Source organism: Dermacentor andersoni, chromosome 5 (genome assembly GCF_023375885.2).
Source record: "Dermacentor andersoni chromosome 5, qqDerAnde1_hic_scaffold, whole genome shotgun sequence".
NCBI classification, from domain to species: Eukaryota; Metazoa; Arthropoda; class Arachnida; order Ixodida; family Ixodidae; genus Dermacentor; species Dermacentor andersoni.
The window spans coordinates 175,499,213-175,526,262 of record NC_092818.1 but is presented as its reverse complement, the minus strand read 5'-3'; the positions used below and the strand labels follow the sequence as shown (position 1 = coordinate 175,526,262).

Here is a 27,050-nt window from a genome sequence, read left to right as displayed (position 1 = left end):
AAACCAATGCGACGGGGTATATGCAGTAATAACGGACGCTTTTTCACTGTCGAATTAGCACATCTAAATATGTACATAATTCACCGTGACTCTAAACGGAAAGAAAGGGAAGAAAAACGGCGATAAGTACAAATGAGAAAAATTACTTGACGAAGCAGTCATATAGGTATATATCTAAAATAGATGGTTCACACACTTAATTATTTCCCCCAAAGGCTGCTACTATAATTGCTATTACTGGTGAGAGAGGTATACCTGCAGGGCAGCTGCATTCCTTCCAACATCGAATGATGCGTGCGGCCCTGTGCACAGTGGGCACCAGCCCACTTACACCCGGCGGTGCACTGTCGAGGTCGGAAGTAACAAGTCTGAAGACAGAAGAGCAGGTACGAGCAACACAATAAGTTCTCGCTTTTATATACGCATTTCCCCGAAGTACTGATTGCAAGACGCTGGTATATGAATGCACTGCGTGCTCTGAATAGATCCCATTTCACCCTTCCCCAACCGCGAGTGTAGTCGACTGCGGACAGATCCTTGGTTAACCTCCCTGTCTTTCCACCTTTGTTTCTCTTTTTCTCTGATTCATAAATTAAAGGGTATTGAGAACAGCCCAATACATGCCGTTAACCGTATCAAGGCAAATTATTGAAAAGGTGCGAGTTAAGTAGCTAAATATTGTTGTAACGTCACAATCCTTGAGAACACGTCCACGCAAAACTATTTTAGACCTAAAGATGTATTTTGCGTCTTCCTTTTCCTTCAAACACAAGTTTATTTTCACTGAAAAGGTCCAAAAACACGTCAAAGTCAGACACTGCTTCAAAGATTCACAAAAATTTATCAAGGAAGGTATATATACAAGCGCCCTTTCATGCGACCTGAAAGACCAGGGATTAGCATATTAAGGCATCGCCCGCGGAACCATATTGGACCCCGGAAGTTAGCACAAACAAGGCGCAACGTAATAACCAAATGACAGAAGCATGCAGGAAAAAAAATAAAGTGGTATTCGGAGTGCGAGGAACTTTATAAGGAACTGCGCGTCTGCCATAAATCATTTTTCTTCCCGTGCCCCTAACGGCATAACTGCATTTTATTATATACCGTGAGTCGGGGTTAGGTATTCCTTTCTTTTCCTTGCGTATTTCTACCCTTTTGCCCGTCGTTCTTGCCCGGTGCAGCTTCTTTCTTGCCCGCACGTGCGCAAGGGCGGTTATCGGTTCTCCGTCATTTCGCGCCACAGCGCGCCGAGCACGGCCGCGGCGGCAGTTTCGGCAATCAGTCTTGCGACACTCATTAGACGAGAGGGGAGCCACGGTAGAGCCCCCCCCCCCCTTTTCGCCCCTTCCGCGACCGCCGCGCGACGGTGTCCGCACGCACAGTGCACTTCGTCACTCCTTGCGACCGACTTGTCTGGCGCGACGTCGTCGTCCGTTCCCCGTTTATCGCAGCCGCCACTTGCACGGGGCGCCCCTGCCATCACGAAGCGAATAAAACGAACCCTCGGGCGGGCAGTATCGTGGAACGAGAACGTGAGGAAAATCTGGTCCTTGTGTCCGCGCGAACCGCCAGAGCAGCACCTCTATATACTGTCACTGTCGCGAAGCGATTTCCTTTTCTTTTTTTTTTTTTGCACGTGGGCACAAATTTTTCTCCGACTGATTACACGGAAATCCGGTAACTATCGTAATGTGAAACAAAGTGATGTTATTAGATTCCGCGCCTGCTTTTCATTTGCTTGCGTGTCTTCTATTTCTGTATTTATGTCCCCACTTTTCTGAAGAGCATATAGGCAGGCGTTGTGCCCCTTCCGGTTCCTTGCTTGCCCTTTCCTCTCTTCAAGTCTATATATATTATCATATCGATAATAATAATAATAATAATAATAATAATAATAATAATAATAATAATAATAATGTGATGATGATGATGATGATGATGATGATGATGATGATGATGATGATGATGATGATGATTAACAGTAGAAGAAAGGTGGAGGTTCAGCAGCACCGAGTGAATGACTGCGCTAAACGGCTCCATTGCAATGTAACCCTTCACGTGACCTATACTCCGTTCCATACATAGTAGACAACGCTGTGGAGACTAGAGAGGCTTCTCGCAGTGGCTTCGCTCGCACTTGGATGTTTTTGACCGCACTTGTTCGCAACTGTTGTTTGTATAGGCTCAATACTGAATGAAACAAGTTCTAATCCTTAGAAATAAACACACTGGGGGGTATACGGCTGCTAACGCATTGTTTTAAATCATTGTTGTTTTGTTCTTCTTTTCGGGTTTTTTTTTTATTTGCAACCTGTCGCGAGGAGCCACACGTGCATGCTCGCGCGAACGACCGCTGTTGGCGCGCAGCGACGCATGGGAAGAACGCCCAGAGAAGCGTAGACGGTACGCGAGAATCGGATTGCATAAGCTCTATTAACCGCCGTATTCAAGAACGCAACTTAAGTTGAATGAAGCCCATGCTTTACTTGGTCTGAGGGACGCCTGGCGTGATCGTGCCCAGGACGCTCGCTGCGTTTCCTCCGACGCGTTCACAACAGGCGTCATATAAATTAAGTCAAGCATGTGCTTCAACTTTAGTTGAGTTCTTGAATACGAGGGTAAAAAGGTCCTGCAAGACGCGCGTCAGCGCGCCCAGCGGGCGGTGACACAGGGACCGCCCAGAACTTGACCCAACTTCTTGCGTAGCTTCCACAACGTTGACTGCTATGTATGGAACGTGGAACGGAGTATATACTCCGTTTCATACATCAAGTGCAACGCTGTGGAAGCTACGCAAGAAGTACGGTCACCAAAATTTATTACTCCGCGCGTTTCCGTCTATGCGTCGCAGCGTGCCAGCGGCGTTTGCTCGCGCGAGCATGCACGTGAAGCTGCCGCGACGGGCTGCAATTAAAAAATAACGAAAAGCAAATTGATTTAAAACAACATGTTAGCAGCCGTATAAGTACATGGATTGTTTCTATGGGTAAATTCTTTTTTTTTTTCAGAACTGAGCTTATATAAAAAAATTTTTCACCAAAATCGGGTCAAGAAACACCGAACTATTTCTAAATGCGAACGCAGCCACTGCAAAAAGTACCTCTAGCCTCCACAGCGTTGCACCTGATGTATGAAACGGAGTATAGAAACCCCATACATACGAACGAACGAATATTTACATGACCAATGCTCGGGATTGGTCGTCGTTTGAACACTAATGTGCACTGTCGTCACTTTAGGCTCCTTCAGGCAGAAAAAAGACGGAAGTAAACATTGAAGCTCTCGAGGGAGCTACGGCAGCAAACGAGCTCTGCTCGCGAAAACTCGCGAGAATCTGCACCGCTGCGTTTAAGCATTTTTGCCCCACCGGAGGTAAAACGGGCCTTTACGGGTACTCCTCGCACGCCGTCCATAGCCTTGCACGAGATGTCAGCCCCACTGTTATGACGGCACAATATTGTTTCTCGCGTTCTCCTGACGGTCGTCCTCTCTGTGGCGTGACAAAGAAGCAGACTTGCGTCTTGAGGTCGTGCACAGTGCATTGTACTTTGTATTTCAGTTGTCAATGCAGCAGTAAGCTTTTCTAAGCACACGTTTAGGACGACTCCTTTTTATTAGTTATGACAGAAACCGTCCTAGATGATTATCTAAGTGAACGCGAAGCATTCCTCCCCCGCACGTAGCGCCTAGCCCCAACAAATTCACGTCCTCGCGGAAAAAGCTCGCTCGAGGACCACCACGTGGGCGGGCCGCAACACCCCGGCGACGTACGATCGCAGACGCGTCACGTCGCACTAAATTCGTCTTCGACAATATGCTTTTGAGAGTAGGCGGCTGCGTCCCGTAAATACCGGCTCTCCAGTCGGCGCCGCTTGGTCTCGGCGGCTTGTTCAGCAGCCGTTCGCTGGGCGTACCGCTGTTCGACCGCGCGTTGACTCTCTCCTTTCTCGCATTCCACGGCTACACGTATCTCGTCGGCCCGTCGCTTCGTCTCCTGCCTCACCGCATCGGTACACAACGCGTAGCTCAGTAGTCTCTGCACAGCCTTTGCACTCTTATGCTCCACTTCCGCTTGATACTTTTATAAGCTTTTTTACAAGCTTTTTTGTTTTTGATGATGATTTGTCCCCGTCCCATTTGGGTAAAAGTAAACGTGAAACTTGTTTATTTCAGACAAACAGTATACATAGTTGCTAGGGGATCGGCGTAAAGGCACAGAAAGCCTCACAGAGCGCCGATCACCCACTTTTACACCTGTGAATAACCTGTCGTATACAAAAATATGAGCATAGGTCGGAAAAGAAAGCACATCGTGGTTTTCAAGGAAGTCACGCCATTAGGCATAACATATGTATGTTGAGATGACTTACACAGGAAAAAAGACAAAAAAACCTTATACACAGCAACAGCTAAGAACAAAGAAAAATAACAGACAAGTGTAGTATATGCAAGTTACATATGATAAAACAAGGAATTGAAAGTTGTGTAAAGTTAGCCTTGCATTTTAAAAGGTAGCCGTGCATCTTCTTTTTAAAGATATGAATGGAAGAGCTTTCTTCAATTTATGTCATTACGGTGGGGTGTTCGTTAAGGAAGTCAGGAATTTAGTATGTTAATTTTTGTGCGGCGTAGTTAGTACGAAGCGTATCTTTCTTGTAGATGATGTGTCGTAAATTGTGGCTGTGATCTGTATCGAGAAACTTCTTGAAAATTCAGTTGGATTAGATTTAACTTCGTGGTATACAACCATAGCTGTTTTTTGTATCAGTTGTTATTAATTATTAGCACTCCAGCTTTTTGAATAAAAGGAATCGCCGCCCAAGCACTCCGTACAGACGGTTAACCAGCGAAGCTGAAACACGCGGCCCCGGTGTTTATCACTGGGTTAATCCCGATGGTTCAATACACGACGGCTTGATAGAATGCCGGATACTCGGTACACAGTTGCAGCTTGCGCTCGGCTGCACGAGCCTGTTCTTGTGCTCGGGCTGTAGCATCGGCACGTAGTAGACGAGTTCGTTCCCGGTTCTGCTCGCGGCGTTGCTGATCGAAAGATCGACGCGTGGCCTACTCGTTTTGGAGCCGGAAAGAAGCTCCTGCGCGCGCGCTCGGCTGCGACGGCGAGCAACGACTTCACTATTGGCGCAGCCAATCGGGCGCCTCTCCCTGCTTCCTTTTTTTTTTTTTTTTCGTGCATGCGCATGGGGTTGCGCCGGAGGAGTTTTCGGCGTACAGGCGACGGACGGACGGACGAATCGGCTAGCCATATACACCTTCGCTGTAAAAAGTGATCATTTCCTTAACCGTTAGAAAATTCGGCCTGCTGTGCTGGGAGTCCGATGGTCGCTCAAACATTGCCCACTTACATTTTCTCTTTATTGAAGAGGCCCGAAACGAGGCGAGACAGGAACCTGCCTACTTGTCGCCAAGTGCCTGGGATGAGCCAACAAAAATTCAAGCAGATTCAACTCAAGTTTACGGGCCCGTCATGCGAGACATTACGTGATGCTACTACGTTCGTGTTGTTTGGTCTCGTTGTGATACCAACAACCCAGGTTTATGGCCCATGAACCAAGGAGGTTTATTGAACAGCGACTGACATCCAGTGGCACACACCCAGTGGCAGATACCCAGTCGCACGTTTTTAAACTACATTATTTAAACGACAAAAACTACGTTGACTCGGACAAAAATGCTTGACGTTGAGAAAATGCGAACGCTTAAACGCAGGCACCAAATCCTAGGGTGACGATTTATTTCTCTGTCTCTCTTTGGTATAAACCCAGCACTTAGGTGACCATAATAACGGACGGCATGTGCACGATCGTGTCCCCGGTAACTATCCATCGCACCGTTCCAGATTTCAAGATTCCCACCAGCAGAGGCGGATAACCTTTGAGTGACGTAAATCAGGAGTACCCGGCATCGCGGAGTTCTCGTGAACTATCAAGCGACAACGAACTCATACATTTAAAAAAAAATTAAATTATGGGGTTTTACGTGCCAAAACCACTTTTTGATTATGAGGCACGCCGTAGTGGAGGACTCCGGAAATTTCGACCACCTGGGATTCTTTAACGTGCACCTAAATATAAGTACACGGGTGTTTTCGCATTTTGCCCCCATCGAAATGCGGCCGCCGTGGCCGGGATTCGATCCCGCGACCTCGTGCTCAGCAGCCCAACACCATAGCCACTGAGCAACCACTGCGGGTAACTCATACATCGTCTGCCGAATTTCACACGTTCGCTCACGTTTTTCGATGCCAAAGCTCGCACTTGCGTCTTCCGGCCGTCTTTTAAAAAGCAAGCGCACGTGCAGTCATGAAAATGACGTCGCCATCAGAGCCTTTAACGTTGAACTATTTCGTTCTCATGGATGACGTTTTCATGATGGCTGGCGCGGCGAGTCCGGAGAAGGGAGCCACGCTTCATTTCTAGACTTCAAATTGAAATAAATTACCATTTAGGCACATGCTGTCAGGCATACCGGGGTTCATCGTCATACTTCATGAAAGCATTCCTCGTAAGCGCAAAAACCATACGCTTTAGTCAATTTACCTTCTAAAATTGGTGCCTACACTCTTTTAATAGCGTTGGCAATTCGCGAGCCGGTTAACACTGCCACGGTCTCGTCGTGCGTCCGCGCCCTTCCACAACTTGGAGAACATTCTATTTTGAACTTGTATTTTGAGCGACTTTGTACGCTGCGCTATGGTGCTGCGTTAAAAGGCTTTCTCGGAACACGAATTAGCTAAACGCTTGCCGTTTTATGACAGTGTAAAAGCAAGAAATGTATACATGTATTATGTCTATAGCAAAGAGTTCCTTGAGCAACGACGGTGGTTGGTTGCGCTGTCATGTAGCGCTGGGGGTGAGTGCAAGCTTGAGTCAGTACCAGTTGGTGACAGCAGGGTAAAGTGCTAAAAAGCGTTAAATATAGTCTGACGTATACAGCGTAACCACGCACACACGTTACGTCACGTTGGCGTGAACAACAGCTTTGATAGTTAGGCCTATGGTTACACCCACTGGCGCAGCCAACGTAACCGGACGCGGCCTACGCGCCCAGCGTCGATCGACGCCCGCCTGCGCGCCGTTAACGTCGGAATATAAACGCGCCTTAATTGTGCGTTTCCGTGGGTTTATGTGGTTATATGTTAGTTTGGTGTAATGATTGGTGTAACGTTAAGGGATAAGAAAAGAGCAGATTGGGTGAGGAAACAAACGCGGGTAAATGACATCTTAGTTGAAATCAAGAAAAAGAAATGGGCATGGGCCGGACATGTAATGAGGAGGGAAGATAACCGATGGTCATTAAGGGTTACGGACTGGATTCCAAGGGAAGGGAAGCGTAGTAGGGGGAGGTAGAAAGTTAGGTGGGCGGATGAGATTAAGAAGTTTGCAGGGACAGCATGGCCACAATTAGTACATGACCGGGGTAGCTGGAGAAGTATGGGAGAGGCCTTTGCCCTGCAGTGGGCGTAACTAGGCTGATGATGATGATGATGTTAGTGAGTGTGGCCTTGGCTACTTCTCTGAAAACGGGCTGTGTATACAGCGCTTCGTACTTTCTCGTCTTGGTGGAAGTGTGCCATCATTGCGACTCAGAGTTCGTATCATCCTTTGTTGAAATAAACTTTTTCTGAACACACACGAAATTCAGTGTACGTATCGTCTTTTGCTGAAATATTTTTTTTCCTAAACGCCGAAATTCTTCGTCAGTGCACATACGTCTCTCGATTACAGTGAAGCCACAGGTTCAAAATTCATGCCGTAACATTAGATGCATCACATGTCGTTGAGCAACACAAAGGAAAACGTTCTCTTTTTAAAGAAGTCTGTGTAGTTGCATCCACTATAAAACCCACAGCAAATTCCCACAATGAAACGTCAAGAAATCTCTTAACATTAGTGCTAAGCACAATAAGCGCGCAAATGGATAACATCGTGTCATCGCGCGCCGCTAACATTCATCTACTACCACTATAACATAGACTTAGATTCTCATAATGATGTGTCCTGCGTGATTATTTTATTTTTAGCAAAATGCCAGCTATCCTTGTTTCTGAATGACACGCAACCTAGGTATTTTCTCTATTTCCGCGACTGTCTGTGAGAAGTAGGGGTTCTGCATAAGTATACTTCTTGTGAGAGAGCGGCCCTACCAACTCCTCTCTGCGCGATAAATACGGAGGACAATCACACATGTTGTTCAACCGCCGCCACCACGCAATACTGCGCACGCTTATCATTCGCTGTAAGTTTTATTTTCCTTTGAAATTTCAGCAACCGGGCAGGTCTCTTTCGCATGCCACACAAATGTAGCAATGTTTTCTTAAATATTTTGTAAGAGCGTAAGCATCGGCCCACCTTCCTACGCTAGCATGTCTTTTCTGGCCTTATTTGCCATAAGTTGAAGCAGAGGTGACTCGGTCATATCAGCCTCCCGTTAAGTCGCTTCAATGGCCAGTTCCCTTGCACGCTCGTTTTCTTGGACCCTTGGAGACCCCTGCAGCTTGTTCAAGTAGTCACCTGAAAGGAATACCCCAGCCTTAGCCTTAAATTATATTCTGAGCGTGCACCTACAAGTGGCAAGCAAGGTTTCGGTGTTGTCTCGAACACACAGTGCCAAAATTACAAAGCAAGCGACGAGGCACACGCTGTTACAATGCACACCTGCCTAAATATTACAGCGACTATCGGACACGATTTTCGGAACGCGAACCGGACGTACCTTAAGGCGCAGTAAAGTACTATCTACAAAATTAGGAGATTGCCTGCGCGATTGTTTCGATACGGAAAAGGAGACCATAAGCCTTACTTACAGATCAGCATGTAACTACTTGAAACTCGCTTAGCGGGCGAATCGAGAAAAGAGTGCCACTTGATGAAGCGATGACAAACCGAATACCCAGTACAACAGAGGCAGTTGAATGTTGTACACCGCTTAGTCCTATCGCAAACCTAGGCATTCCCACTTGGCTACTGCCCAACGCCTTAATTACCAAGCGAACAGCCTTGACTCCAGTGGACTACGGACAAGATCAACAAGAATAGCGCACGCGCTTGTGTGGGCGTGTGTGCCGCGAGTGATTTCTCTTCCGTGGAAAAGAGCACTATACAACGCTAACTAATGAAGCATCGCGCGGAAGGTACTCGACGTCGAAATGATTTTCTTAGTGCTGCACTACAAAGCAATCTCGCCTGACAAGTAACTGAGTAGCGAAAGTGCAGTGGAGTAGTGTGTTGCAGACTTTGGTGCGAGCCACCAGGAAACCTGTAACCAGGGCATCCAAGAGCCATTTCGTCGATCGGGTACAGTGCACTACTGTGGGACGAATAACCGTTTACTTTACTGAGTCTGGAAGCTAACTGTAGCAGTTTGATGGCTACAGCTTTCTCAATTAAATGAGTGAAAGCGCACCTTCAAAAGACTGCCCCGCACCGCCACATGTGCGGTGTTGCCAAATTGATCAGAACTTTTTGCATACAGTGCGGCGCAGATATTCTCGCTAAACGAAGAGCAGCAAAGAATGACATTTATCAAACACGCACATTTTCGAAATAATATTAAAGAGCTGTTATCACTGTAGAACAGTGATCCGGTCCATCGGGACTGCGGTAGGGTAAATTCCTCTCATAGGATCTATTATAATTCACAATTAAAATACGATATTATTTAAGAAACATCTTATATGTCACGCAGAGCTGATCCCCAACATATCGTAAACGTACCATTCTCCCTCACGGACCTCTTTCATAACTTTTGTTATCAATACTTCCAAGCAATGGAACCACCTACCCGCCCCTCTCACCGAAATGACTGATGTACTTGCATTTAATTAAGGCTGCTGTTGAACATTACTTCTTTTTTTAGCAGCCGCATTGGTGTGTTTTGTTCTTGTATATGCTTATGTTACCGACTCCCTTCTGTTCTGTAACGCCTTCGGACATTGAATGTATTCAAGTAAATAAATAAATAAATAAATAAACAGTGGACACGTCTCCTTGTTCATGCAACCTTTTTTGCGTAAGAAATATACGCTAATAAGCGACAACCTTTTCGTAGGTCAAGACAATGACGTCCGGACTCACCATGTACACCCTTGAACAGACGACTAATATAAACAACGCAGCTGTCACCATTTTCACATCCCCTCTGCTCCTGATGTACTTAATCGGCACGTAAAAGGGGTACATCATTGCTCACCATCGTCTACACTCTGACACGTTTAATTCCTTAAGCCCTTTTCCCCAGTACAGAGTACCCAGCCGGTTTTACACTGGCTAAACCCCTTGTCTTTCTCCTGCACCCGCCAGCGTCAATAGATAAGCAAAACAGTATAGTCAAAGCTCACAGGCCTGATTGAGCCGCTCGAGCAGCTTCGCGCATCTTCGTTCCCCACTGCCCCGCTGTTCGTGTTTGTGTGTTCGGCGACTGAACGAGCCTCCTTCGTCCTACGTGCAGGGCAGCGGGCCAGCGCGGCGGGCGATGCCGTCGGGGCCCTGAGGAGCGTTCCATGGGCCGCCGCCGCCTGCTCTGCGCCTGGCTCCTGCTGGCGGGCCAGCTGGCGGCCTGGCCCCAGGCCGCCCTGCCCTCCTCCACCACCAGCGCCTCCGCGCCGCACCACCCGCGCTGGTCCGACGCCGTGCTCAGCCTGGTGCGCCGAGGCCGGAACGTGTCGGCCGCTCTGCAGCTCGTGCACGAGTCCCAGCACTGGACCGCGTGCAGCCGCGTCTCGCTCGCCCCGCTGGGCGTCCGGCCCAACGCGCGCTCCGCCGCGTCGCCGCTGCTGGAGCGCCAGGCGCAGGTGGCCGTGCGCACGGCCAACCTGCTCACCTCCCTCTCGGCGCGGCTGCAGAACGACACCGAGCTGGTGTACGGCGAGGACCTCTACTACACGCTGGCGCGCATGAACGTGCTCAGCGAGGACGGCGTGCTGGGCAGCGGCCTGCTGGTGGTGCCCCGGGGTCGCGAGGCGCCCGTGCTGAGCGTGTTCGCGTACGCGTCGCCCTCCGGGGGGCTCGCCTTCCACCGCAACTACTCGTACGAGGCGGACTCGGTGGACCAGTGCGCGTGGTTCGCCCGCCTCGCGGGCGCGAACTACACGGCGTGGCTGCTGCGGCGCTACGGCACTAGCGTGCTCGACGTGGCCAGCGGACTGCAGGTGGCCGCCCGCGACGGGCTGTGGACGGCGCCGTACTTCGACTGCACCGTCACCGACGCCTGGGTGGCCACGTTCGCGCTGCCCTTCCTCGGCGTGCGCCGGGACAACTCGCTCGTGTTCAGGTGAGCGGCCGGATCACCGAGCTGAGCCCGTAACGGCAACACAACGCGATCCGTTTCCGGCCTCTTTCAGAAGACAATGCGTTAAGCGGTCGCGTCACTTTCGTCTGATCGGTCTCCGCAGGTGTCTGTTAAGCACGCCTAATGAGGTTATGTAATTGGCTACATATTAAAGAAAATGTTGCAGTTTCGCCCTCAACGCGATGCAGTGACGCGATAGCTGCGCGAATACGCATCAAAACTCTTGCACGCATTCGAGTGGTATGGGTTGGAGTAAACATTCGCAGCTGTGCGCTACCAATTACTTTTAGTTTTTTTTAGAGGGCACCTCATTTCTGGGTTGGGCTTCGGCGTTCGTCGCCGCCTTATTCCACAGCTGGGGCCAGCGTTCGCAATGCACCCCCCCCCTCCCTCCCCCTGCGAAGGCGCTACCACGGCCAGTCGGTGCGGCGATTTCGGGGTCTGAAATGATTCGCCTCAATATATCGCGAAATGAGAACACGTATCGAGCTGCGCGCAAATTTCGCATTGGGTATAATCGTAATCGTCGGACACTTTTTTTCTAACGCTACGGATCATCTGCTATTACACTATTATAACGATTCCATGTGTTAACTTGTGCAATTCTATCTTTGGGAGCCTCTTCTCTGGGACATTGTCATAGGGATGTTGATGCAGCTGTTGTGGGGCATATAATTGAATCAGGACGATCTCCTTGTTAAATTCTGAAAATTTATCTGAATTCATTTCTTTAGCCATTCAAAATTTTTCAGTAGTGATTCTTTTCAAACTCGGATAAATTTGTCTTAAATCACCCGATTCTTGGCCAATCCCCCATAGTGGGTGTGAGCCACTCTCGAAGGAAAGCAAAGTCATAAGAGCAGTGAGTGAGTGAGTGAAAAGAACTTTATTGGAGGTCCGGCGAGGACGCGAACTTGTCGCGCACCCGGCTAGTCCCAAATCGGGACCGGCAGGTCTAGCCCACGGGCCCGTCGCGGGCACGCCCGATAGCCAGGATTTGCTTGTATAGAGCGGGGCTACGCAGAAGCGAGTCCCACTCTTCCTCGCTGAACTTGGGGTAACTCGACGCGCGCTCCCAGAGAATGTGTGCTAGAGTGGAGGTCTGCCCGCAGGACGGGCAGGCGTCGTCGCGATATACGTCGGGGTAAACTTCGTGCAGAACGTCCTGACACGGATATGAACCAGTCTGTAACAGTCTAAGAGAAACGGCTTGCGGCCTATTCAACTTGGGGTGAGTCAATGCAACGTCGTCATCGTCTCTGTTTTTCTACCCGCGCGCTACTTCGGCGGCGTTCTTACGGCCTGGCACATGCCCGCGGCGATGATATAGGATGTGGCAAAAAAAATATTATATATATAAAGATTTAAAGAAAGAAAAAGTAACAACCTTACGGCACATGCATTTACTGACTTTTCGGCCGGAGGACTAGCCTTCGGCCGAAAGGTCAGTAAAAACATTTGCCCTAAGGTTGGTCTTCTTCTTTCTTTTTTTTAATTTCATTTCATTCATTTTACCCTCAAGGTACATAGTACATTATAGAGGGGAGGGGCTAAGAGAATACAAAGCAAACATCGGTAAAAGTAACTCAAACAAAATAAATAACAGCAGTAATAATTCCAAATTTTGAGTTGACATCCGATGATAACAAACAGAGGTAGAAAAGATACAAATACAAATGTGATGTACACAATGGTAAAGAGGTTCGAGAAACATATTATGTACAGTAGATTTACAAAATGCATTGTTAACTTTTTGATCATGATGCTGATGAGAACACTGCAATAGAGAAAGGTACATACACATAGGCAAGACAAATGGTAAGTATATTACAAAAGTTCGTTTTCAAGTGCATTTCTGAACATAAGTGGATTAACTATACCTGTTAATGAAGGGGATAAGCTGTTCCAGTCCTTGCTAGTCATTGGTAAGAATGAATTCGCGCCCATGATAGTATTTAAATGCGATATGCTAACTTTCTGATTATGATCCCGGCGAGAAGAAATGAAAGGTGCTGGTCTGATCCAAAGAGTATGTAAAAAGGTGTTATGATAATAGATTTTGTGAAAAAGAGAGATGCGTGTGTGTTTTCGGCGGTCGGATAGGAGACGCAGGTTTAATAAACATTTCATGTGTGTTACGCTTGCTGTACGATTCAAGTTATATAAAATGAAACGGGCTGAGCCGTTTTGTATAGCTTCCAGCGCATGTATTAGTGTTGAATGCCAGGGATACAATATTGATGAAGCATACTCAAGTTGCGAGCGAACGTAAGTGGTATATAGTAATTGTTTTAATGATGGTGCACGAGAAAAATTTCGGAGCAGGTACCCTAAAGTCCGGTTAGCTTTGGGCACTATAATATCAATATGCGATTTCCAAAACAAATTGTTAGTTATGGTCACTCCTAAATAACGATACGAGGTCACACATTCGAGTGATATATTAGTGAGAGAATAATTAGGAGAACTAGAGTTAGTACGAGAAACCCTCATAGTTTTGCACTTCTTAATGTTAAGTGGCATTTTCCACGTGCTGCACCAATCAGTTATATTATTTAAGTCAGTTTGTAGAGCTGTTACATCACAGTCATTGGAAATTTTGCCGTATATCACACAATCGTCTGCAAATAAAGATATCTTTGATGAAATATTAGTAGGTAAGTCGTAGGGAAGTAGTAGAAGGTAACGTATATGAGAAACAAAAGTGGGCCCAGGACAGATCCTGAGGGACGCCTGAGCCGACAGGGGCTAAAGAAGAATTAGATTCATTGGCAGAAACAAACTGAACGCGCGATCTAAGAAAGCTACAGATCAATTAAGTAGTGTAGGGTCCATGTTTAAAATGCTTAGTTTGTGTAAGAGTAGAGCATGACACAATTTGTCAAATAAATGCCTTAGCGAAATCCAAAATTATACAGTCCGTCGTGAAGCCTGCGTCAAGGTTAGAGTGTAAATCGTTTGTAAATGTTAGAAGCTGTGTTTCGCAAGAAAAGTTTTTTCTAAACCCATGCTGGTGAGGAGCAAAGAAATTATTGTCGTCAAGGAAGTTAATGAGATGTGTGTAGATTACATGTTCCTTAATTTTACAAGGTACTGAGGTAAGAGAAATTGGTCTATAATTAAAAGGATTATGAGTGTCACCTGATTTGTGTATGGGAATGATTTTTCCTGTTTTCCAATCTAGCGGAAGCATGCCAGAGTTATATGATTGCGAAAATAGATATTGCAATATGATAGCCGAATATTCAACTGTGCTAATTAAGAATTTGATGGTGATTTCATCGACACCGCAGGAAGAAGTAATTTTCAAATTATCGCTTTTTTTTTTATTCTTTTTCATGAAATATAATAGGGTCCATAACAGGAAAGTTACAGCCCTGTAGGACGGGACGTTCGTTGTTAGGTGCGGGAGACGAAAATGATTGCACAAACGCGCTGTTCAAGACGTCTGCGCAAAGATAGCTGGAAACCTGACTACCAGACTGTGTTAATGCAATCTTATTTTCACGTTTGCGTTTTACTACGCTCTAAAAGCGCTTTGGATTGGTTTTTAGTAGTAATGGCAGGGTTTTGCTGAAAAATGTGTGTTTGATATTTTTAGCAGTAATTGAGTAGTTAGAGGCAGCATTTTTATATGCAAGCCAATGTGCAGGCTTTTTCGTTTAGCGTTGCGAAAAAGGCGTCTCTTCCTATTTGAGAGCATATTAAGGAACCTGTTATACCAGGGGGCTTGATTATGAAAATAAACGCACTGGAGTGGAACATGCTGACGGATTAATTCTAAAATTTTATGTTATACCTTCGTTATACCTTTGTTATGTTATACCTTCGGGTCTGACGCGAAGCCCTTCGATCTTGTATCCATATATATATATATGCATAGTGACTACTTTAGTTCAAGTGGTCTTAGTTTGTGGAGTTGGCGTTCCCTGGTGGTGGAGAAGTGGAGAGAGACACAGCTTCTTTTTCTTTCTCTTTCTTATCCTGCCTTTTGCTTGCTACTTCTCGCTTCGTTGAAGTTCTTTGAGCTCGTTGGTGGATTATACCGGTTTTTTTTTTCTAACAGCACGAATTTTTTTTATACCAATATAAGTCATGGCAAATTTATTGTTAGCATTCAATTGTCCACATTGGCAGGCTCTACGTGAAGAGTAATTTTTGCCATTATGCGCGTAATTAACAAAAGTACGTTAATTAACATCTAGTTATTCAAGTTAGGCGGCCAAATAATAGTTATTTGAAGCCCGTTCTCGAAATTAATTAGGTGAGGAAAGAAATTTTTGTTAAACAAGCTCCTGTAAGAGCTAAGCGAACAAGAATTTCACACCCGAAGGCTCACTGAAAGGACACTGAAAGACGACGCAGGGAAAAGAAATACGTCGATACTGTCGCCCTTCGTTACATTTTCTTTACTTCGGCAGCAGTGCTGTGTGTGGTGAATGATGGCGCTAAATCTGCACCATCATGCCGTCGTACATCGCTTTTCCGGCGCTGCGAACTTTCGGAGGCAAACTTTCCTTTGCTATGCCGGCGATTAAAGCTCTAAAATATGAAATGCTGTTTAAATTCAAGAGTTTTCCGTCCCGAGACGACGATATGACAATGAGACGTGCCGTAGTGGGCGACGCTGGAATGTTTTTGACCACCTGGGCTCTTGCACACCTTGCGCGCCCACCTTAATCTAAATACACGAGCCTCGCTCGCGTACGCCCCCCCCCCCCCCTTTTTTTTCTATAAAAAGCGAATAAATAAACGACAGCAAGCCAGCCGCATGCGATCGGCTCGCGGGGCCATGCCATTGGTGATGGTGGCAACATGAATAATGAGGAAAGGTGAGGGGCGGTGAGGTCGAGGCTCACAAAGCACTTTAGACTTTCGTGCGAGACACGTGCCTAAAAGAGGTCGTTTACATTTGCGTCTGTTCTTGCGCACTTGCATAAATCTCCTTGTTGTCACATTTCTCTTGTCTTTTTCCTCTTTTTGTTTTCATATTTCGCTCTAATAATTCCGAGTAGAATATCAAGCGTATGGCTTGGTCAATCACTCCAGTTCTCATTAAGCTATCGGGTTCTCTATAGCGTTAATAGCCATCACCTCTCAATTATACCACCCAGTTCACTTTTATCTGGACTTCTTCGAAGAAAATATAAATGAAGTGCTACATAGTGACAGTGAAAGCTCTGTTTAATTTTCTCTTCTTCTGAATACATCAATGCGCACATATATGATGGCAAGTTTAGTTATTTCTTGAATTTTAGAACAACTAGGAAGAAAATTACCCTAATCGGCAAGCGATCGAGTCTAAGAGGGAACAAAAGGACAAAGGTGCGTGGGATGAACGCGTGACAAAAACGAAAGCCGCAGGCAATGAGCGCACTCCGCCAAATATCAAGAATGTGCCGGCGCGTGGCCATGGATAATTTCTGCCAGGGCCACGATCCTTCCGTCCTCCCGTCATTGCAGCGCAAATGGCTTGCCAAAGACAGGTCGCGACAAAAAGGAAAACTTTGCGAGCGGGGAATGGTACGTAGGGAGGGCTCTGGGGGAGCGGCCGCCTGGCGACAGAATAAATGAAGCAAGGGATAAAAAGTAAATAAAAAAAAATGAAGCGCACAGCAAAAGGGCCAGCACACCAGCGATAAGGCAGCGTGAACAAAGGAAGCAACAAAGAAGAGAGGAAAGAACATTTAGAAGGTGCAGGACGAAAACGATGGGACTAACGGCGTGTTGGAACTCCGTTGGCGCTTCCTCTACGATGTTCCGTGCAGGATTTCCCAAGCTGACCATGTTGTCGAGCAGCGTTTGACTATACTCGCAAGAGGGTATCGGTCTACCGTTCTGGCAGCGCGCATGACAAAGACCTCTTGCTGCTTTGCTAGCTTCTAGCGCGTGAACGAGCGAAGGCGATGCGAAAAATATGTGTTGGAAGGCGCCAGCATGGCTCAGAGAAAAACAACCCAGAAGACGGAACGTTGCGCTCGTTTTTGCAAAACTGCACGCACTTCGTCTGGTGGAGTGCTACGCCGCGCTTTGACGCTGTGGATCTAAGAGCGTCACGTACGCGTCGCTTTTTCCGCAGCCCTATCTTTCTTTATCGCTCTCTATGTCCCTGTGCGTGTGTGTGTGTGTGTGTGTGTGTGTGTGTGTGTGTGTGCGTGTGCGTGTGTGTGCGTGTGCGTGTGCGTGTGCGTGTGTGTGTGTGTGTGTGTGTGTGTGTGTGTGTGTGTGTGTGTGTGTGTGTGCGTGTGTGTGCGTGTGTGTGTGTGCGTGCGTGTGCGTGCGTGTGCGTGTGTGTGTGTGTGTGTGTGTGTGTGTGTGTGTGTGTGTGTGTGTGTGTGTGCGTGCGTGCGTGCGTGCGCGCGTGTGTGCGTGCGTGTGTGCGTGCGTGCGTGCGTGCGCTCCCTATAAAACTACTGATATCAAGTAGGAGAGAATAGGCGAGGAAACATAGGGGCAGAACAAGGTAGACTCGGTGTGCATCGAAAGAGAGGCTGCGTTGGGAGAGTGAAGAGGAGGAGGAGGTGTTCGGCGGAAGACCATTACGCCGGGACCGTTATTAGGGAGGCCGCCATCGGTGCCCGCGTTATTAGCGAGCGCCAATTGGGCTCTAATGCTGCGCGCAGCGGCGACCGGTGCCGTCTTGTGGCCAGACGCCGAATGAAAGGGAACGACGACCGACGGGTTGCAAGCGGGTATTGCGCGGCAGTAGTGGCAGCCGGTGGAGCTCCATCCGAAGCCACAAGAAGCGTGCCTGCGCTTGGCTATCTCTATCTGACCTCCGGTCCCAAAGCGCGAAAACAAAAAATAAGGGAACCGGTGGAGGGGGGTAAAAAAGCCTTTCGATCTTGTTACCGTGGTCTCTGGTAAGAGTTGCCTGGGGACACGGGAGCACAACGCGGAGACAAAAAAATAAAATAATCCGATTCGTTGGTAATTGTTCGGTTTCTCTTTCTCTCCCCCCTACCCCCCCCCCCCTTGTTTTTACACTTTGGATTGCTAGTAGGTGTATATCCGCGTTTGCGCACGGCCCTCACTGAAAGATGATTCGATTGTCCCTTGTGCCAGTGAATGAGATCCCACGCCATTTCGGAACCAGCTATCAAGGCTACGATCGACGGCGCGGGCGGGAGCCGGTTCGACAGCGCGGCTCAATAAACGACCCTACATCAGGAGTCATTTGAGGAGCGTTTACAGTCCACGTAACGTTATGCGTAAGCCACGCTGGCAGCGTCGGTGCCGTTCTGTCTCTGCCAATGCCACATTCGTCAGCACCACAGCTACTCCTACACACAATGAGTGAAGTAACGGCGCCTGATCACACGTCAACGCCCATCTATCTGCAGGCAGAAGTACAGCGAAAGCAGGACTATACCACAGAAAACAGGCACATTCGTTGGCTGTGTGTGAGCATATTCTGTTTAATTAGGCCGCATGTTGCGTTGCCTAAGGAGTGACATACGGGGTGATAATTCTGAAGTTTTGCAGAATTTCAAAGATCGCATGTTGCAGATAATATAATTATAGTCTCTGAGCTGCATTGTTCAGAGGGGTGGACATTACTAGCACGAAAAGTCGAAATACATATTCATATAATTAAAGAAATAGTAATTCCTAATTATTTACTTTACATCACATATTGCAATTTACAAATTATACTCGGTGAGTTAGTCAGGCGTATCCACTGGGAATTCATTTCTATAATTACACCAGTTTGGATATATGCGCCATCAAACTCGCCGTAAAATGCATTGCTGGTCCAGTTGTTTCTTTAACAAAACGCTCTGTTATGCAATGAAGTACAAAAGTAACTGGAACATCCATAGATTTCGTCCCACACTTTGGGAAATAACATCTCCAATCTGGTCTAATCTTGTAAGTTCATTTAGAGTGGATGCGTCTTGCTATCTCACCGGCTACAACTTGTAAATTGCAATATCTAACGTAAAATAATTAAGAACGTACTTAATCCATTTTTGTTAATTAGTTCAATATGTGTTTTGATTTCTCGCGCTAGTAATACCCGCATCGGAATAATCCGGCCCCAAAAAAAACAAATCACTCGCATTGGCTTCGGACCCACTGCGCATGCGCTTACTTCGCCTGCGTTGCCGCCGCGAGAGAATGCGCTCCGCGTGAGCCACGCGTGAGCGACGCAACCTGTGGAATGCAAAACACCTAAAGAGCTGCGCTCAAATTTCGCATTAGGCAGCGTTTTTTTCATTTTTTCATCAATTTTTTCATCCTTCGGTGGGCTCTTTCGTTCTTGAAAAAGTGGGTACCGGGGAATACACAAGGACGCGAACACAAGAGAAAGGCATCAGACATGGACGGATGCTTATAGTTCTGTCGGTTTCCCGACGCCGGTGCTCGTCGCATGAACGGGCGCCTAAAAGAACTGCGCTCTGGAACGAGACGGTTTGCGCCAGGATAGGCCTCCGCTGGCGAACACTCAAGGAGAAGCTGGCTGCGGCTTAGCTCAGCTAACCCTGGATATGCAAGGCGAAAGCTTGATTTAGCCTGGTTAAGTCTTGGTTTCACTTGGTTAACCTTCAATTTAGCTGTAATTATTATACTTAGGTATACAATCATCGTTAAGCCAGGTGTGACGGCTGTGCCTAGGTCGGTGGCTAGACATGACGGTGATTAGGCTTGGGTAGACATGCATTGTTCGAGGGTGCGACGCCTGTTGTGTCACTGGGAAAGCTCAAGAGCTGGACACGCAAAGAGACGCCGCGAACATGCGCAGCGTCGAAATACAAACGGACAGGGCGCGAACACGGTCGCTACATTGATTTCGACTGTACGACGCCCTTTAGTTAGTGTAGCATCGAAATGGTTGTACTAACACGCCTTGCGTTTAAACAAGCCCGTGCCGCTGCCGCCACCGCGCGCACAAGCGAGAAGTTGCTGTTACAAGAACCCGCCACGTCCATGAGTCTGAGCAAAAACGGGCATAAGCAAATGGCCATAACGCTTGCGTCGCATCAAGTGGATGTGCGAAGCAAGCGACCAGACGAGTGTAAATATCTCGCTCTATTTATTCCATGGAATACCGCATGAACACTGTCTTGTTACGAGTACAAAGAAGAAATCAACCAAAGCTAATTAATTTGAAAACAATGTGCTGTATTGATTAATTTTTTTAATACTACGCGCGTTCCTTTTGTGCGCGTGTCGAACTTTGAGAATGCCTCTAAATCGGCACAGAGTCTGTGCACACAACACTTCAGGAGAGCGGACGTCAGTACGTAGAGAGATAGGTATGTAAGACATCTCACAACGTAACCTTGTAAATTGCAAGCAACGTACCCGCTAAACATTCACACTCGGGCTACGCATAGCTCGTGATAGCGAGAGATGAACACGGAAATGAATTCGTAATATTAAAAAAATTCAGGAGGCTGCATCAGGGATGCGGCCACAGTAGGGTACGCGAGCCGTCTTGTGCGGGCTGCAGAAGGTGTATGGGCACTATGCTGCATAAATAACGTAAACAAATGCACAAGTTACGTTTATTCACGAATTAGAAAGCGTATATGTCTAGCATAAGTTACACCTAGTGGGCATCTCACAGTCTGAATTTGTAATCGTGCTCACTCCCTGATAGCAGTGGGCCCGTTTGTGTTGCAGAGGGTGTCTGTACATTAGGGTAAATAAATGGCCCCCTATACTGGTGGCGCCCGAGGCTGCCCTGCACCGCTTGAGTCCGTCGCATTTAGATGGTTGCGGCTCCTGCGCTTGCATCAATCTCCTGTGTTTGCGCTCCCTAAGGAGACGGAGACGCTATGCCGTGATCAAAGAGGCTGGATATACCTTCGTCTGGCTGCCCGAGTCTCTTTATGCCATATATGGAAGAAAATTTCGCTAATCGTAAACTTTTTCCAGCCAAGTAAATGCAAATTGGGTCTTCAAAAACCTCTCGCCACGACAAATTTATACTTGTTCTATAGTGTCCCCATAAAAGGGTCCTGAAGGTGATATTCGATCGCTAATAACTGCGCTTCTTCTAAACGCATAGAAGTGCTTTCTGATGCAAAGTATTTTGGAAATGGTGTATTTTAACGTCAAATGCAACTCTCGACTTCGATAGAAAGTTTCAGGGCCTTCAAGAATGTATAATGAACACCAGTTGCATATGTGCTGCTAATAGCTTGCGCAGCGTTGAGCGTTGCAGCTCAGGCCTTGTTACTGGCTGCTATGGAGCCAATGTTTTTCTCAAAAGTGTGATTTTCTGAAAGGAGTGCGTGTCATTTGTACCTAGTACAGTGTTGCTTGAAACACATGCGTGAAAGCGAAAGAGCGGTACGTTTGTCGCATCCTTTATGATCCTATATGAGGGAGCACGCCTGACAGGATGATACCAACGATTTCCAGTTGACAGTGCCACTTTTCTCTAGTTCTACATTCTTTCTCTTTGCACCGTCTGCTCTTGCCATTTCATTGGGCAGTCTTTGACAGAAAATGAAAGTTCTGCGGTTACTCGCCGTAATCAGCGAACTGCGAAGCCATGCTCGCCTCAATTTTCCTAAGAAAATACAAATTTCACAAAACACATAGCAAGAGATCGCGAACACCACGCGGAAGTCCAACAGAGCTCAACATGGCGCAATAACTTAGCTGCGAACATTGTGCGGAAAGCTATAGCCATGTAAATATATAGCGTTTATCGTTTACACCGCGAAATGCACAGATTTTCTAGCGGTATGTGTTCCTTACAAACTACTAGCAAGAATTTACGAAACGTGTCAGTTGTGCGTTACTTAAGTCTTGTCGCTGGCCTGCGGGCATCTTTTTTTTCTCTTCACAAAGACGCAACCCCTCCTCCCCTCTTCCTAGAGAGAAGGTGAACCGTAGCGTCAGGTATTGAGGCACGTGCTTACGGGCACTGCGGCAAACCAGCGCACGACCATCACAAGAGGCGCGCGTCCCAAAGGTCGGCGTATTCCTGATGATGTTTAGTGTTTAATGGCGCAAGGGCCAGGTGTGGCCAAAGAGCGCCATCGGCGTATTGCTGTAGCGCGCACTCATGCAACAGCGCCAGCATGTCGCCACCAGCGCGGAAAAGCTTCTAGCGGGGTCAGCTTAATAAAAGCTAGGAGGGCGCTACCTGTTAGCGAAAACCCGTTCAAGCAAGCCAAGCAGAAATAATTTAACGAGTTCAACGCTGAAATAAAACGGCACACACTCAGAGAGTTTCGTTTAAGCGTGTTCCAAAAATGATGCGCGGAAATGAGAGAAACGACAAAGAAAAAGAAAAGCATCGCCATCCGGTCGTCTTATTGCTAACGTTTCCATTTGCAATTTTCTGTCTTTCTCTTGCTTTTTTTTTTCTGACAGCATGACTGAGAATGATTGAAAACCGTGCCGGCGGGGAAGGAGAATTCAATTCCACGGAGTCCAGGTCCGTTTGTGCGCCTTCCGACACACAAACAGAACCGCGAGAGAACTTGCAAAGTTTAATTTTCGCATCGCAAAGGGGAACTTCGGTATTTTCTTCTGTGTGTTTCTCTCTCTCTGTGTCTCTTGCTGTTTCCGCTTAGCTCCGAACGAGTCAAGTGGGGGACAAGGCGCAGTCCGTTTTGTAACACTGGAACTTTTTTCTTAGTTGCCGCATCTTATTTCTGCTACATCACGCTTAAACCAAGACCCCCATCAAATGCGCGCACCGTCTGCCTTTCTCGCTACGTCCTCGGAGTGCGAGAAATCTCAGGTGTCAACAAAACTGAACAAATGCAAATATTTGAGAGACGGTCGACAGGAATGGACGCCCTTTCCAGTGTTACAGCTCACCCTTCACCCATCTATTTCTTTTCTTTAGTTTCACAGGCGCACATTGACGAAACAGAACGCGGAAGCACAGAATTTCGTTTGATTTCCGCAGTTCTTCGCAGTAGCGACAGACGCGAGTCGTGCGAACACAAAGCGGGACAGAACGGACGGCAGCATCGTGCGCTTACGTAGTGTCACCAAGTTCACGTTTTTGCGAAGAAAAACCGTCCGACAGAGGCTATATACGTGTGAACACACATTTCTTTCGGGATGCGCATTCATCTGATAAACTCGAAATTTTGGGCCTTTTGTACCCTACCGTCTTTTGTAACAGGCTGTGTCTGTAAACGTGGACCGGTCGCGTGCAACAGAGCAGCCTTTATGGCCGCGAGACGTGATGGCCCCGCATGGATGGGCCCGTCGGCGCTCCGATTTGCCTGTCCACGCTACCAGACATTTAGCATCGATTTTGCAATCTATCATTCGGCGCTGCAGAGCTAACACATTCATTGTTCTTTGAGCTGAGACGTCCCTTTGCCAATCTATAGAGATTATAGAGATTCCAGACCCACTGTCATGACATGTGATGTGGCAAAGTAGCGAGCAATAACACTATGGGATAGTGGGAGAGAAAACACCTTGAGTTAAATTTTACCCCTGGCACTGCGGGCGAACAAAGGTTACGTGAAGTAAACCCCTTCCTTTTACGCTGGCAGACCACTTCCCGAAAAAAGAGTTTGGCCGCTGGCACATGGCAGGGCGCAGTCGCCTTTGCATGTGTTCAGTAAGGGAAGCAGTAAAATACATGGCGGCGCGCTTTCTTCTTCTTTTTTTTTCTCCTGTGATTTAGCACGAGGTTACCTCTTTAAGCCAGTAAAGGAGTTCGCATATCTCAAAAAGGAGGTGCTCCTTTGTCGATTGTCACCCCACGAAAACGTCTTCCCGGTCGTTGCCCTTAGTGCAGGGGCCTCTGGTGCGCCCGCGTGTCAGAGGTATTAATTTGTCGCACATTTCTAAAGCACTTGACGCCGTTAAAAAAACAGGGACATAGCAAATGCAACAAAAGAATGGCATCTACAAACTAGGCCTTATTGCCACGGCAGATGTTCGCCGCACTTTAACGATAAGGTGTGACAGCACGGATCAAATATCAAGAATCTGCTATGGCAGCTTCATGGCTCTGCACCTCAAGGATCGCACGGGATATCTGCCTCGCAGCAAGATAGAGAAAGGACACGCTATAACGGCGAGGGAAACAATTGAGATAGATCACAGTATGCGTAAAGATAAAAACTGGATCAGAGTGGCACCCCTGTATCTTCTCTAAAAAGAAATGCTCTTCTTAGATGGCTATCCGAGTTTTTATGATTCTGATTATGTACAGAAAATATAGCATTGGTCTTCTGTCTCCCGCATTGATGTGTACCGGGTCAACGGCGTTTCCTGTGATAACAAAGTGTGAATGAAATGCAGATGTGTTCGAGAATATAAAGCTCAAGTGGTAAGTTGATGGCCGCCTTGTTGTATTTATTCAATAGCTCTCCTTTAGTGCCGGTAAATAATTTCGGTGTACAGAAAGGCACGCCACGCTTTCTTAAAAATATAAGTCTTCAGTTGTATTTATGGCGTTGCATAAACGCTAATCAATAGACTGAGTTGGCGAGATGACGCCTCAGGTGTCGTAAACAACCGCCATCATTCATGGAGCGCTAACCGGCGTTCAAGCGGTGAACGTCATCTTAACAGCGACCACTCGACGCCCGGCTTGTCTGGCTGGCTAGATACTTCCACACCACGAATCATCTCCGCCAGAAGATGGCCTTTAAGACGCGCACAGCCTTGGTGCAGCATAATTTGGCTGTTCATTATTTTTACTGCAGTATTACCACAGGACAAGATATATTTGGCGGACAGTTCCGATATCCCCCACGAGCATTCCAAAAGGAAAGATTACACCCAAGTGTACATCTAAGCGCACTCTTTCTTTAGAGGCATGTGTGTCTGTGGTAGAAAACGTAGGAAGTGGTTAAGAAGATGGCAAGGAGAAAAGGAGGAGGCAAGTACTTGGCTTCAGGAAGTGCCTAAGTTCGAAAAGATAGGGCAAAAAAATGTTATGTGGCTCGGATGTTGCAGAACCCTGGTTCGCCCTTCAATTTCGCAAGTGATCGCACCGTGCAGCTAACTGGAATAAGAAGCCTGCGCCTAATTTTTGGTGGTTGCCATTGGATGCCTGCTACGTACCGCAGGCGGCACATACATCTTTTTTATTCATTTATTTTTTAGCAGCTTTTACCTATTTCTTATCACTGCGAATTCAGAAAGTTTGCATCTAGATCTCGATCACGAAATCACGAATCTCGAAATCTTGATCACAGCATTTGGTCGGAGCTCACTCCGAACACAAAGAAATGTCCTTTTTACCTCCGCCCACAAGGCGAATAAAAAAAGAAGAAAGAAAGCTTAGAAAAAAAAGAACTTAGGGCGAAGAATACGTACTCCGAGTGCTAGGCAGACACTCTCCGAACTTTAAGCCTCGCGCACGTCCGCTCGCACAACTGCGCGAAGCCAGTAGCGAAACATGTCAAAAGCGGCCCACATTGAGCGATAGCAAGAAAGAGGAACGAGAGGAAGGGGGACTCCTGCAATACCCGGCTCGGGAACGAAATTCTCAGAACTTCGAAAAAAGTCGCGCGTCTCTGACGCACGCACGCGTGAAAAAAACATCTCGGAGCTCTAAAACTAAAGCGCAAGAGCACACAAACTGCAAAGCCGCAATGAGATGCCTGCATTCGACAGCCGCAGTTTTGGTTTCGGCTGATGCGTATACGCCTAGCCGTTGTTGCTCCCTGTTGGGTCGTCACAATACGCGCCCACGCACAACGTCCCCTCTGCCGCCGCTGTTGTTGCCGCTTCTTGCTTGCTTGCTGGTTTCGGCGGTCTGTTCGCGTTCCTCCGTACACCTCCAGCGGCGAGAGTCCAATTTTAAGGATCCGCGGCAGCAATGGCGCTGCCTTCGAGCCTCCCCCATCTATACCACTTTTCTGTTATATCCGAGGTGCACGTTCGGGGAGTCACAGAAAGGAAATGAGGATAAAGGAGACAAAAAAGAAGCACAGCCATCGGAAAGCTAACGAAAGAATGTGAGAATAAACGATTCTCGTTTGCTGCTGCTGCGCGCAACCAAGACCGGCCTGGGCTGCGTGGAATTCCTCGAGCCGCTCCTGCCTCTGTAACATCGGTTTGCATGACGGCGCCGCCAATGCGTGGCCAGCTTTTCTTTCGCGCACCGCAATAGAAGAGAGAGACGTAGTGGCAGATCTTTCTTCTTGGCTTTCCTTCTGACTATTTGTTTTCTTCATCTGCATGCGGCACAGTCAAGGCGGCCAGACTTATCCCGAGCCCACCCGGCGCACACAGGCGACCCAACTCGCAGTGCTCGCCATCGCTTGGTCCGCAGGGAAACGAAGCGGGGGTTGGGGTAGGAAGAAAGAAAAAAAAGCTGGTGGCGCTCGGTGCGGCGTTTGTTCGTTTTCGTAGTATCGGGCCAAACTGTGCACAAACCCACGGCACGGAAACCCCTCTCGCCAAACCACTTTCCAGCGTCGCTGACTTCGAGATCTGCTCTTGTGTGCCGACCGCGCATCTCTTGGGCTCTGATGACGCCGTAGTTATTGTTGTTTCCTTTACGGGGTTCGCGCAGCGCCTCCTTCCCTTTGCCGCTGCAATTGTGTCACTTGGCTTCGGTGCCGTTCTTCGTTTTCTGCTTGTCGTGCTCGCTCGTTTTACGTTTACTTCGGCCTCGCCGTTTCTCGTACAGCCGCTCGAGCCCCTGAAAGAAGTCCGCTCCTCGGTGGTGAGGGCTCTCGAAAGCACTGGGAAATGGCGAATATCTATGCAAATTGAAACGGTTTTCCAAGCTGGAGGTTTATCCCGTTGCCCGAATGGCACCGAAACAGGGCGTCCGGGGC

General features: G+C 47.6%; 1 protein-coding gene across 1 annotated transcript in view; it reads left to right on the top strand.

Moving 5' to 3' along the window:
• smog (G-protein coupled receptor 158 smog) overlaps window positions 1-27,050 on the top strand; it is a 269,733-nt gene that overhangs the window by 95,518 nt on the left and 147,165 nt on the right. Inside the window, exon 2 of the mRNA XM_050179266.3 lies at window positions 10,474-11,295. Coding sequence (XP_050035223.1) covers window positions 10,526-11,295 — 770 coding nt within the window. The 5' untranslated portion in view covers window positions 10,474-10,525. The remainder of the gene's footprint in view (window positions 1-10,473; window positions 11,296-27,050) is intronic.